Source organism: Neomonachus schauinslandi, chromosome 11 (assembly GCF_002201575.2).
Source record: "Neomonachus schauinslandi chromosome 11, ASM220157v2, whole genome shotgun sequence".
NCBI lineage: Eukaryota > Metazoa > Chordata > Mammalia > Carnivora > Phocidae > Neomonachus > Neomonachus schauinslandi.
In genome coordinates, this window is record NC_058413.1 from 31,756,779 (window position 1) to 31,771,010 (window position 14,232).

At 36.9% G+C, this 14,232-nt stretch overlaps 1 protein-coding gene across 1 annotated transcript in view; it reads left to right on the plus strand.

The window, feature by feature from the left end:
• LIN7C (lin-7 homolog C, crumbs cell polarity complex component) overlaps window positions 1–8,237 on the plus strand; it is a 10,640-nt gene extending 2,403 nt beyond the window's left edge. The window contains exons 2-5 of the mRNA XM_021685332.1: window positions 1,066–1,184; window positions 1,661–1,732; window positions 3,859–4,068; window positions 4,804–8,237. Of these exons, the coding sequence (XP_021541007.1) occupies window positions 1,066–1,184; window positions 1,661–1,732; window positions 3,859–4,068; window positions 4,804–4,959 (557 nt within the window). The 3' untranslated portion in view covers window positions 4,960–8,237. The remainder of the gene's footprint in view (window positions 1–1,065; window positions 1,185–1,660; window positions 1,733–3,858; window positions 4,069–4,803) is intronic.
• The last annotated feature ends 5,995 nt before the right edge of the window (window positions 8,238–14,232 follow it).

Consider the following 14,232-nt stretch of genomic DNA (forward strand, 5'->3'; position numbering starts at 1 on the left):
TGACTCAAGGCTCATCCCAGGACCCAGAGAACATGACCTGAGCCTAAGGGAGATGCTTAACCGACTGAGCCACCCAGGCCCCCCAACCTGACTCTGAATCTTATAAAATTTCTTAATTCATAAAACACTCTCACACTTCCCAATGAGAATTTCCTAACATGGTTAATATATTTGTGTAAATGTGTACAGCCCTTTAATATTTCTTATGATTAATTAATGTTCAGGTAACATAACATTTATGCTCACTACATGCCAGACATGCATTTTTTGGTTTAGTTGTCAAGTAATTCTTATAAGGAAGGTACTGTTACTTCCATTTTACAGCAGAGACACTGGGGCACAGACGTTAAGTAACTTGCCCGAGATCACACAGCTAATATTGAGGCCAGATTGACAAAACTTTTTATTTTTCTATTTTGTAAACATATGTATTTGATTGAGGTTGTCTTAATTAAAAGACTGTGTTAATGATTATGAGCTGAAAGCAGGCCACAGTTAATTTATTCCTTTATATCATTGTTTTAACTGTGTCCCTGCCACTAACTGTATCTGTTATTGAATGGTTCATATCCACATATAAATTGTGGTTTTCTTTGGGAAGTGAACAGGAATTTCACTAGCACACAGTCTTTGCACTACTCTGTGCTTTGATTACTAATAATGATAGATAAATTTTTATTGACTAGTTCCAGAAAGAACTGTCAGTGTTTTGAAGCAATAAAGTGTTCATGTGTCTCTCACATTTGAACCTGTCCTTTCCTGTGACATTTAGTATTTTATTTTCAGTTTTCCTCCATCTTTCAAAGATACTATTTTCCAGATCTTGTATGTGTGCAACATTAGGTTCTTAATTACATAAAAATTTAGCATTCTCAGATTTTGCATTCCCTCCCTCTTATGTGTATTCACATCCCCTCCCCACCAAACACACAAGCTCGCATTCTTACACTTTTTTCTCCATATTTTACATTTTTCTGGTTAATCCTTGAGGATTGAATCCTGTTACAGGCATTTAAAGAATCTTCAGAGAAAATTATTTATCAGTGTATGTTTGTTTAACTCTAGATATTTGTAGAGCAATTGAGTTGTTGGAAAAACTGCAAAGGAGTGGAGAGGTACCACCACAGAAACTTCAGGCTTTACAAAGAGTCCTTCAAAGTGAATTCTGTAATGCTGTAAGAGAGGTAAGTAAATGGGATTAAATTTACTAAAAGCTTGAGTTAATTAGGTGTAAGATAATACTCTGAAATCTGGGTTCAGAAGTTTTTAAGAAAACAAACTTTAGTAAAATATTAGAACCTATCCATCTCATTTTTTGAAAAGAATTTTTTATTGAAGTGTAATTTACATACAATGTTATATGAATTTCAGGTTCTGTTCATTACTCAGTGTTCACCACAATAAGTGTAGTCCGCATCTGTCACCAGACATGTTATTACAGTACTAAGATTATATTCCCTATGCTATACTTTTCATGTCCATATTCATTTTATAACTGGAATTTTGTACCTCTTCATTTTTTGGAATTTTTAATAGAAAAACATTTTACCGAGATGGCATAACTGCCTAAAACTTGAACACACTCATTAACCTGACTTAGAACTCAAACATGGTATATTCTGAGATTTTTAAATCATGATGATAACTTTGGCTTTTACAGGTATATGAACATGTCTACGAAACTGTGGACATCAGTAGCAGTCCTGAAGTGAGAGCTAATGCAACTGCAAAGGTAATTGTTTTGTTTTGTTTTTTTATTTAGTAAAAGTGAGAGAATTCATCATAAACGAGAGGGTTAAAATAGGTAATTATTAGATATTTGATAGGCTTATTTTGAAAACTAACAGAGTATCTTTCAAGCCACACTAAACTGTCTCAAATACAGAGACAAGACATTTTTTATTGGCTTTACAAGAAATACTTTATCATACCGTTTAGATAATGCATTAAAAATACACTTGCACAAAAATAGTAATACACATGTAATACATAGTTGTTATATATAATATACATATTATATCACTAATTACATAAATTTTCATCAAAACTCTGAGGTATATATTATTCTGATTTTATTGGTGAGGAAACATTAGATTAGGTTATTTTTCTTAAACCACACAAACAGCAAATGGTAGAACTGGGTATTCCCCCATGTTGCTCTTTGCTTTTCTCCTTTACCTTAACTCTGCAAATACGGGTAAATGTTGTTAGTAGGTTACCTCTTCAGAGCTGCATATGGCAGGTTTTATGTGCTTTTCTGTGCCAGTGATTTCCTCCGATATTTCCAGCATTGACCTCAATGTCGTGTTTTGTTAAAATAAATTAATATCAGCATTAGGTGACTTATACTAGACTTAGCCATTAGCAGATAATTTTGCCTTGTTAGGTACTGGTCCATAAAAGGAAATATTGGTTTCTCTGTTGAATATAAACATTTAAACATGTGGGTATAGTTTGGAAGTGTGTAAAAAAATGTCTCTGTATTTGAGACAGTTTAGTGTGGCTTGAAAGATACTCTGTTAGTTTTCAAAATGAACCTATCAAATATCTACCATTTGCTGTAAAAGTATAGAAACTTGGCTTGAAATTCCTTAATTTTATGACCTTCATGGCTTACTGAATTTCTGGGCCTTAGTTCTATTATCTGTAAAACAGGGCTTCTTTCAGACCTTGGAACCTAGTGGTATTCAACAAATCTTGATTTCCTTCTTCTTCCCATTTTTGCTGATGGGACGCTGATCTATCATGAAAAATGGTACCAGATTATTTCATTACCTTTAAAAGCAGAACAAAATCAGGGTGCCTGAGTGGCTCAGTCGTTAGGTGTCTGCCTTCAGCTTAGGTCATGATGCCAGAGTCCTGGGATCAAGCCCTGCATCGGGCTCCCTGCTCCGCGGGAGGCCTGCTTCTCCCTCTCCCACTCTCCCTGCTTGTGTTCCCTCTCTCGCTGTGTCTGTCAAATAAATAAATAAAATCTTTAAAAAAAATAAAAGCAGAATGAAACCAAAAATCTCAACTTTGCGTTAGAATTAGTGTAGATTAGTCTAAATTTGAAAGTTTTAAAGATGTGACTCTGTTTCATCTTCTGTGGGATTTTAGTATTAACTGGGTTGTTAACTAAAGCAACAAAAAAATTTCATGGTCATATGTATCCGTCTTTTTCTCAATATTGAATTATTTCTTTAATTAGCTATTTAATATATAGTACAGAGATAGTACAGCAGCCCAAATGACTGCGTAAGAACACTTACCTCCTTACAGGTTATTATGTAGGTAGGTTGTGTCTTGTACAAAAGCTCCTAAAGGAGTCAGGCTATTCAGCCCAAAGCTTAGGGCTGCTGGTATGCTGGGGGAGGAGTTTTCTCTTTAATGTGCACCAGTGCTCATCTGCCAGGCAAGCCTGCTTGCCTGTTGCTGCACAGAAGTTCTGGACACTGGGTGGCCTGAGTGACCTAACCAATCTTAATACCTCCTACATGGACCGAGAGTATGCTTTCCAGTCATCATCTCTAAAACCCCATGCACTCACTTTTACCTTCTCCTAACTGCCAGTGAATGTGTGAGCATGCAGACATCAAAAGTAAAGTAGTTTTAAAAAAGAGACAAAAAGGAGCACCTGAGTGGCTCAGTCGATTGAGCGTCTGCCTTCGGCTCAGGTCATGATCCCGGGGTCCTGGGATGGCCCCGCATCGGGTTCCCTGCTCAGCAGGGAGCCTGCTTCTCCCTCTCCCACTCCCCCTGCTCTATCTCCCTGTCAAATAAATAAATAAAATCTTTAAAAAATAAAAAAATTAAAAAGAGACAAAAGAACTGAAACAATAAAGATCACATTTTTAAATATGTAAAATTTTCTTTGAGGCTACTGTGGCTGCATTTGCTGCCAGCGAAGGACATTCTCATCCTCGAGTTGTTGAGCTACCAAAAACAGAAGAAGGCCTTGGATTCAATATTATGGGAGGCAAAGAACAAAATTCTCCAATCTATATATCTCGAATAATTCCAGGTGGAATTGCTGATAGACATGGGGGCCTCAAGCGAGGAGATCAACTCCTTTCTGTTAATGGAGTGGTATGGATGAATTTTATTTCTATTTGTAGTAATGCATTGTAACCACTTGGGGGTGTATTTGAGTTATAGAAACAAGATGGGGGGGGGGGGGGGGGGAGGAGTACCAAAAAAGCTCTGTAGTTTAGAAATCCCTTGGGGAGGGTATGTGCTACGATGAGCACTGTGAATTGTGTAAGACTGATGACCTGTACTCCTGAAACAAATAATACATTATGTGTTAATAAAAATAAATTATTAAAAAAAATAAATCCCTTGGGGGAATCCTGGGCAGTACTCTTTAGGACAGTGATACTTTTTAAGGCATTAAGTGTGTTTTGCTTCTTTTCCATTGTAAATTAGCAATGCTTAGTGTGATTGTTATGAAGTAATTAAGCTCTCCAGTAGTTAAGGAAGTACCTTAAATTAGAAGTCTGCCCTCATTTTAGTCTTACAGAATAGCAGTTGCTTAATTTACTTCTGACTTAGTGAAATAATAGGGCAAATTGATTGGTATTCAGAGTAATTATTTGGAACTTAAAAATCAGTTCCTGGACTATAAACAGAATATGATTTAGCAGAGAATTTCACACTGATTAAAATGACAAAGCCAGATTATCTCATAGGTTTGTAGTGTTGTGATGATAAAACATTAAAACTTTTTTACTTATATGTATTTTAAACATTTTTGTATTTTGAGTTATCTAACAAAACCTGAATATTAATTGTGTGTGTGTTCATGTCTATTTTTTTTCCTAGAGCGTTGAAGGAGAACATCATGAAAAAGCTGTAGAACTGCTGAAAGCAGCTCAGGGAAAGGTTAAATTAGTAGTACGATATACACCCAAGGTCCTAGAAGAAATGGAGTCACGCTTTGAAAAAATGAGATCAGCGAAACGCAGGCAACAGACCTAATGCAATTCAAAACTTTATATTCCATTTTGCTTTTAGCTAGGAAAGTTTTACTTGTGACCTACTGATGGCCGCAATGCCAATGATTGTAAAAAAGAAACAGAAACTTCCCGTGAAATCCTCCTTGCCATTTTATAAACACCTATTTTAACATTGTTTATGGTTCCAGAGATGCATACACTTTTTTCTGACAAGAAAAAGTGAAAGGTGATGAGGGCAATTCTGTCCTGCTGTTTTTACAGGCCTTTTTCAAATGCAGATTTTGTCATAAAGTTGTTATAGATTTTTAAAAATGCTTTTTTAATATTAAAATGTACTTTTACATTCTTAATCTTTTTTTAGAAAAAAAGTTTTCTTCATTTGGCTGCTTATTTAAAAATAACAGTTCTCCAATTCTTTTTTTGCTTACTGTATTTTTTTTAACCTGTAAAATTTCTTCACGGTTTCCAAGAAGTTAAACGTAACAGTCTCAGCTACAGCAGTTCATTACACTATCAGTGTTAACACCACTGCTGCATTTTGTACTTTGAACACATGCATAATATATATAATCAGTGGTAAATCATAACACAGCAGAGTGGGAGTTTTTTACTTTTATTTAAACATAATGTATAATGAATATTCATTTATACTGATTTATAAAAGTTTTTAAACACTGAAACAATCAATGCTAAAATATATATTCTTTCATAATATTTGAGCAGTGAGGCAAGAGGATGTAATTTGGTTGTTGGCATTACTGATTATATCTATTTATGTTCAACAATATAGCATAAATTACAAATGCAAAAACAGGTTCAGGTTTCATCTTTTGCAAATTTTTTTTAATGCTGTTCATTTTTATTTAAATATATTTCGTATATTTTGGTTTTTCCATTCCTAGAGATGAGCCAGTTAGTTTGTGCTGGTAAATAGCAGAAGCAAAGACAAAAAAGTAATACTTTTAACCTCACTAGCCTCAAGAGTTACACACTCTTAACTAGCTCAACTTAAAATAATTGATTTTAAATAGGAAGAAGATAGAAGTATATACTTAAGATACATAGAAATTATGAGGTGATATATTCATAAGAATCTGCAGACTCTTAAGTCAAAATGAGTAGGAACTCATTCATACTGAGATGGTTGAATTTAGAGATTTGATCTTTGATTCAAATGATGGGAATTCTGAGAGATACTTTCATTTGTCCACTGGATGTCACTCTTTTATTGAAAGGCAGCTAGTAGTGTAGGACTATAACTGAGGTCTTTTTCAAGATGGAAATTGAGAGTCGAAGTTCATTTTCAGTCACAACTTATAGGAAAATTTGTACGGATTTTAAGAATTTTAAGTAACAGATGCTAAAAAGAAGATAATGGGTTGAAATGTATAAGGAATTTATCCTAATTACTGACCCTGTGTAAAAAGTGGGCATTTTGTAACATTCCTTCAGGAAGAATAGAAATGTATACCTTTTTCTGCATGTTTGTGAGCACTGTGAGTCTTACAAGATTATTCCAGTTTTCAGTGATTTTCAGAATAAAAGTCAATCAGCATTGTTACTTATCATTTAGGTATTGAACACTGGATTGCATGGTTGAATGTGTCTTTAGTCCACTATAAAACGTGCTTGTATTGATAGGATCATGTTGTTAAATTGTGTATTTTCAAAATTAATTGATGTTTTTAAAATGTTGAGACCAAAGTAGTGTAGAAGAATTATGGACTTATTTTAATTTAATTGTAAAATTATTAGAGGTATTTGTTGTAGAGCTTTACATATTAAAGAAAGATCTTGGTGCATATAAAAACAGTAATATTATTATGCTCGTATTGCATTACAGGGTAAGTAAATCCTGAAAAATCTTATTTTAGTATAGCTACAGCTGTAGTAGCTTTTAAGGGCGTGTCAGCATTTCATTATAAATTATAGCTTCCTGGTTCAGTATCTCAGCTGTTTCAGAACTTTCAGCCAAGTTCAATCTTTTTTGGTGTTGAAACTTAGTAAGTTGAGTAAGCTATTTTTTTTTCTTCTACAGTAATCCACAATCTGTTCGTTGTGTGGGTTGGCACTTATTTATAATTCTTAAAATAAAGATAGCTTAAAGGAGCCAAATACAGTAGTTTTGCTTGCTACTGTTGAGCATGAGTAGCAGTAGTTTGTTTTTGTTAATGGAGTTTTCACAGTGTATCCCAGAATTTTAAATCTTGACCACAGAAAAATACAGTCATTCAGTGGCAAAGATGTACAGTAGTGGTCTAGTATGGTGAGGGAATGAAGGGAATTGTCATCTTATAAATAAATGTATGATTCATGAATGTAAGCACATTATAAGTAAATAAGTTTTTTATTTGTAAATTATAAACTACCCAATTTCCATCTATTTTTCTTGGTATTTCAAAATGGGTGGATTCAGTGATTCTCAGCCTTCGCTGCACATTAGAACACCCTGCAGAGCTTTAAGAAATAGTACTACAGGAGTCCCATTCCGTACCAAGCAAGTTCAGAATCTCCGAGGGTGGGGCCAGATACTTGTTTTTTTAAAGTTTCCAGGTGGTTCTAGAGGACATCTAGGGTAGAGAACCACTTGTTTTCCCCTTTATAAAATGCTCTAATTACACTGGACTCTGGAAGTACCAGAATAGAATAACTCAAATTACAGCCACTGTTAAGTAGCTGCAAATACAATAATTGATTATCTTCCTTAGTAATTTCTTTAGGAATAAAAGATATTTGGCATTCCTTATTTGGGAAGTAATTACAGTTTATCTTTTATCTTTTTTTTTTTTTAATCTGCCAGTAGTTTAAATGTAAAATTTTAATGTCTGTCATCCTTCTGCCCCCTTTGCCTTTAAAACTTAACAAAAATAAATGTTTATTTGTTGAGAAAGCATGTTTAAAAGCTGCAGAGGAGAAATACTGTCATTGATAATTATGTGCTGTCTTCATATGGCCACTTTATCCAATAGTATACTAGATTATAATGACCTGGTTTGGGGTTTGATAATTCAGATGTGTTTTAAAAAATCATTGTCTTCCTCTTCTAAATTTTTTAGTTATTTTGCTCAAGTACTTAAGTAGTTTGGCTCAAGTACTTTGTTTATAATTTAAATGGATATTATAGCATTTAATAGAAGAAATGGCTATGGCTTCTCTGAAAAGAACATCAGCATGACTTGGTGTAGACTTAAAAGAATACATGTTGTGAATATTTTATAATGTGGAATGATCGCTGAAATATCCAGGACTCTGGTAATTGTATTTCCTGAATAAATGTATGTTTATGAATTTTCTAACTTACATTTTGTTGTCTCTTCTAACAATCTGGTTTTATACTCTCTATTGTCCAGAATTCCAATAGTGTTTCTTCAACAGTTGTTGTAGTTCTGTAATGGTTAAATAGTGGAGAAAACCAAATTGCTTGCTCATTAATTTTCAAGAACTTCCAAACTAATTTGTATTTGGACATAGTTTTTAAAAATATCAACAAACAGTATGCTTCTACTTTAAATTCTTTAGTTGGAGGCAAAGAAATAAACCCCAAATGGATTTAACACTTTTTCAAGAGATGACTTAATTTACCAAGTTAATTCTGATTCTAAGGTTTATTTAAAATAAATTTGTATTACGTTCTTGTTATTTGGATTTGAAAAAAAAATTGGTATAACTACACAATAAATGTGTTTCTGAAAGCTCTGTATAACATAACTTTTAAATAAGGTGAAAAGCGTAATGTATGGTGGTTACTGGAGTGAACCTTTGAATTCCTATATTTTGTTTTGTCTTTCATAAAATATAACTACAGAAAAAATTCTCTTGTGTTATTTTGAGAGAGGCAGTATGGCATGTGATTGACGGCACAGCATCTGTGGGCTGACTACCCTGGTGTGAATCCTAGACCCACCATTACTGTGTAATCTTACATACGTTACTTCTCTGTGCCTTAGTTCCCTCATCTGTCATTTGTAATAAGAATGCCTGTAACTCGTCATTATCTGTAAAGCCCTTGGAAAGGTGCCTGGCATAGTGAGTGCTATTTGTGTTTGCTATTATTTGCATGTACAAGCTTCAGGGACATGTGGCCACATAATTAAAATTAGCAGGTTCTTACTTTTGATGCCGAGGAAATAGCCTTTAAATTATGCTTGAAGTGCACCTGCGTGGCTCAGTCAGTTGGGCATCTGCCTTCCACTCAGGTCATGATCCTGGCATCCTGGGATCCAGTCCCACATCAGGCTCCTTGCTCAGCGGGGAGCCTGCTTCTCCCTCTGACCCTTCCCCTGCTCTTGTGCTTTCTCTCTTAAAATCTTAAAAAAGATAATAAATAAAAATTATGCTTGCAAACTTCATAAGGAATAAGATTCATAAGGAATTTTCAGATTTCTGTCTACTCGGATCAAAGAAGCTAATGGAATTCTAAAATTAGTGGGGTTTTGGGGGTGGAGGATTGAGGCCACATTCAGAATGAAAATCATACTAAGTTCAGGTAAGGGATTTGTTCAATCAGAAAAGCAATTTTTAGGAAGGATATGACCTAGCTCTAGAGATAATGGGTTGCTGGAATGGGTGTCAGACAAATAAAAGGCATAATTCAGCATTGTGAATTTTTAAAATGCATGAAGATGTATCAAGCCACGAGGAGTACAACAAAAAGTATTTATTGTTAGCATTCAGTTTCTTCAAAATACTAGTAAGCCGGAATACCCATTCTCTAAATCTTTCAGTTCTGGTTTTGTAATATTGACTATTGTTAATTACTCTCATTTTAACTAATGAAGTGGTGACCCAGTTTTTTGTACACTTATTTATTTGGTGGCAGATAACCTCCACCTGATGGAATTTTTAAGATTTACTTTATATGGTAAGTAAAAGGTAAATTCATACAGAACCCATTAGTAAATTTTATTCCTTCAATTTTAATTTTTTTTTTTTTAAAAAGCATGCTTTATATAACAAGATACGGGTGAGAGCTTTCCTAAGTCTCATCAGCTGCAGAAGCATATTTTGGACTGTCAAGATTTGGTCCTATAAAAAGGCTTTTTTTTTTTTTATGTTTTCTTTAGGGGAGGAAGTATGGAAGAAATCTAATTTGTTACACAATGTCCAGAATTGTAACCAATGGGATAAAAAGAAAATTTAGCCATTAGTTGCTGATAAGTTCCCCTTATTCGGCCCTTATTTGGCAGTTACGGAAAGTAATTCTAATCGGGAAATGTGAACACCATGGGAGGATGCATGGGGTGATGCTTCTACAGGCCAAAGAACACCAAAAATTTGCCAGCCAACCACCAGAAGCCAGCAGAAAGGCATGAACAGATTTCTCCCTCACAGTCCTTAGAAGGAGAAAAACCTGCGGACACACCTTGATCTCGGACTTTAGTTTCCAGAACCATGAGAATATCTCTTACTTAAGCCACCCAGCTTGTTTTACTTCGTTACAGCAACCCTAGAAAACTCACCTACAAGAGATGCATGTTTTGATGGCCTCAATTACCAAAAACAGGTACAGAAGCCAAATTAAATAGGACTTCCCCCATGTGTGATAAAAAGGTGTCAGTAGAAGTGGTCTTGACTAGGAGAATGAGATTCCTCGCCTTCGGGAGCAGGGGAATGCTGGGTTCTTTGCTTGAAAAGCTTCCTCTGCAGCTCTGTTGAGCTTGTACCTCCAAAGGGCCATCTGAAGCACCCCTCCGAACTTTGTTTTTCCTTCCTTTAAGGCTGCCAGTTGTTGCCTGGCTGCATCTTTCTCAATTCAAAGACTTTGTAGGAGTTGGCAACAGTAGAAGATTTAGCACTGAGGAGAAACTTTGTATGGTTGCCCTTGTCCCAGTTGGAACGTGATGAGAGTTTGCCCTTGGCCAGGGGGATTTCGCCCTGTAACGGTTTGTGCGGGCTCCTTAGCGTCCACATGCCTGATTGGAAGGCATGAATGCAGCCTGAACCAGTTGTGTTGTTCCATCCTGAAAACTCTTCAGGGTACTTAGGATAGAGTCTGAACAACTTGCCGGAATTGAAAAGGTTCTGCATGCTCCATTCCCTACTCCCTCTCAAGCCTCCTCTCCTCCCCCTGCTCCACTGGCTCTACCCAACACCAAATGCCGCTTGCTGGAAGGTTCTCCCTCTGGTTGTCCCACTGGTGCCTCATTCAGGGGTAACCTGGAGCTACCACCTCTGTTAAGGCTTCTGTTCGCTCCGCCTAAATACACATTCCTCATCCTCTGTTAATGTGGCAATGCCTTGTTTATATTATGCACTTAATTCTGTTTTTCCCATTAGAACTTCAGTTCCATGACAGCAAGAAGGATCACCACTCTCATTTACATTGGTACCCCTATCACCTAGCATATGGTGCCTGAAACAGTATTGTGATTTGTTCTACCTTGTTGAATCGGCTTACTTCCCATAATTCCAGGTAGATCAAGAACTTATATTGGAACCGTATTAAAACAGCAACAGTTTGTCAGCTGATCTTGATGTCAAAACAAAAAGTCCAGAAAGGACCATGATACTATAGGGATAACATCTGCGTCAATCTTTTATTACCTCACTCCACTGACGTGCTTGCGTCCTGTTCGTGGAAGACAACAAAGAAAGTTACTTTAACTCCCTCTATTGCCACTCTTCTCCGTGTCTCCAAACGTGACAAGTCTTTACACTTGCTGTTGTACACTCCTTCACCCTCTGCTGATCTGTATTTGTCTATTTTGTAAGCCCGCTCCCTCCCCAAGATCATGAATGTCGAGGGCAGGCAGGACTCCGTTTTGTTCGCTGTCGTATATCCAGAGCTGAGAACAGTACCTGGCAGACAGCAGGTGGTATTTGTTGAGAACAATATGAAAGAATGCTATTTTAGCAAGTGAGGCCAGGGAAGGTCTCTCTGAGGAGATGGACATTAGAAGAGAAACCTGAATGGTGTGAACTGCAGAAGCTACCCATGTGAATATCTGGGAAGTTGAGTTTTTGACAGGGCCCAATAAACAGTATTGCTCTCCCCCCACTATGGCTCTGAATATGGCAGGAAGTAAGACAAATGAATTGGCAGATGGGTACCAAAATATCCCCCTTATTTTTTATTCATATTACAAGTATTTGTTGAATATCTACCATGTGGCAATTATGTTCTAGGGGATAGGGATACAAAATAAAGCCCTTGCCTCATAGAGCTTACTTTCTATTAAAGACTGGGCAAGTGCACATACCTCAGGCTTGAGAAGCAAATATGCTTCTTCAAATTAGCCAGACTGACCTACCTAGTCTGGACCATGACTCAGCTCTCATCTTTCCATCCTGCAGGGGCAGAGCTCACTCGCTCCCTAGATGGATATGGGCAGAGCCAAGACATAAATGCCTCTTTCTTCTTCCCAGATTACAACTTGGATCATCACGCCATCTCTCATAGAGTGAATGCTTCCATGGGTAGAAGCAGAAGTAGACACTGAGAATTTAACCCTAGAAAGTGTGATGTCCCCACAGCAAGGTAAAATCATGAACATATAAATAACTGTGTGAGAAGAACGGTTGGAAACAATACACAAGATTTTAAACCATCATTTAAACCATTTTTAAAATTTGCAAATATTGGAAACGTTGGAAATTATAAATATTTTCATTTTAAATCTTATTAAGGAGGGAAGGAGGCAATAGCACACACACACACACACACACACACACACACCTTCTTTCCCACCTTTCTGTAAATGCACAGAACCTCACAGATTTATTATACTGTATGTGGATAATCTTTTTCCTCCTACCTTTTCATATTTTACCACAAGATGGCACCAAAGTGCTATTGTTTCTATTTTAGAAATTTCTAGCAGTTCTTGCTGACTAAAGATCAGGCCAAAGATTTAAAAATGTATCCCATCTGGCTCTGGGGTCGGTGAACAGGTGGGGAAGTAGGAGGAGAGCGGCACCCCTGGAGAAGGAAGGCATGGAACCTCCACGCCCCCAAACGGTGCCCTCTGCGTGTCTTCCGCCTGGCTGTTCTGAGTTCTAGAATCTAGCTGTGGCCCAAGCCCTCAGCTTGCTGAGGTCTTCTGCCTCTGGACCACCCTGACGTTTTTCCCTGTGACGCTGTGTGACATGTGACGTCTCCCTTTCTGGAACCTAACTGCTGCTGCTGCAGTGATGTGCTTGCCGGAGGATGAAGTCAATACCGAAGAGAGCACAGAGAAGAAATGGAAAGAACTTCAGGTTCTTGATGACATCACTGAGTGGCTAAATCAACCTGCCCTGAGGCCTGACCTCTCTGCAGACTTTCTCTTCTCTTGTTGGGGGGGGACTCTGGGGGGAATATACCCAATCTTTTCTTTTAAATGCAAAATTAATATTTAAATGTATTTTATAAAAGTCAAAACATCGTAAATGAGGAAACTCAAATACACCCTAAAAGAAAACAGAACAAACCTATACAAATAACCAACTTAGGTGAATATCTGCCTACCATTCAGTATATAAGTTGTCAGGGATTGTGCAGAAGGAGGATTCATAGAGTATTACTGTAGGGCTTCTAATGAACAACTTTAGTTAACTGGAAATTATCTTTGGCTTTCTGCCTCTTCGTTATCTTCACCCGAGCCCAAACAGGATGTTTGATCAAGAGAAAAGTCCTTTCAGAGAGGACATGGCACGTTCCTTAAATAAACCAAAGACCATCTGAGGCATTGCGATTAACTTGCTTTGTATGACACTACATTTGTGAAAATTTTTCTCTTTTCCCTCTAAATTAAAAACACAAATTAAACCAATTATAGAGTGTAAAGAGCAATTGACCTAGATATTAGCTCCAGATCTGCCATTCACCAGGTATGTTGCTGGGGGTAATTTAGCTACCCTCTGTGGGTCTGATTTCTCACTGTTAAATGTGGGGATTTTACTTATGATCTCCACATTTCTTTGTATTTCTGAGTATTTTAAAGTATCAAGGAGAAAGAGTTTGGCACCACAGAGGATGGAATTTCCTAACAGCCCAAACTGCTCAAAGATGGATTCTGCTGCCAGTGGGGATGTGAATATGATGTATCCAAGAGTGACAGAGACACTGTTGCACATTCTTCAGCCTCAGACAGGTGATTGAACACTTTCTTTAAGGTCCTTTCTTAATCCTAGGTTTTCTAAATTCCATAAATTAAGTTGGACTGGAAGCTGCTTGAAGGGAGGGACTCCTTGCCATACCTTCTTTGGTGAAGCTGCCATGGAAATGCACCCCTGACTATAGGGAGGCTAACTGGCTCACAGTCCTGCTGGAAAATCCTTCACTACATTTTCCCTGGGCTGGACCCAATCAGGGACC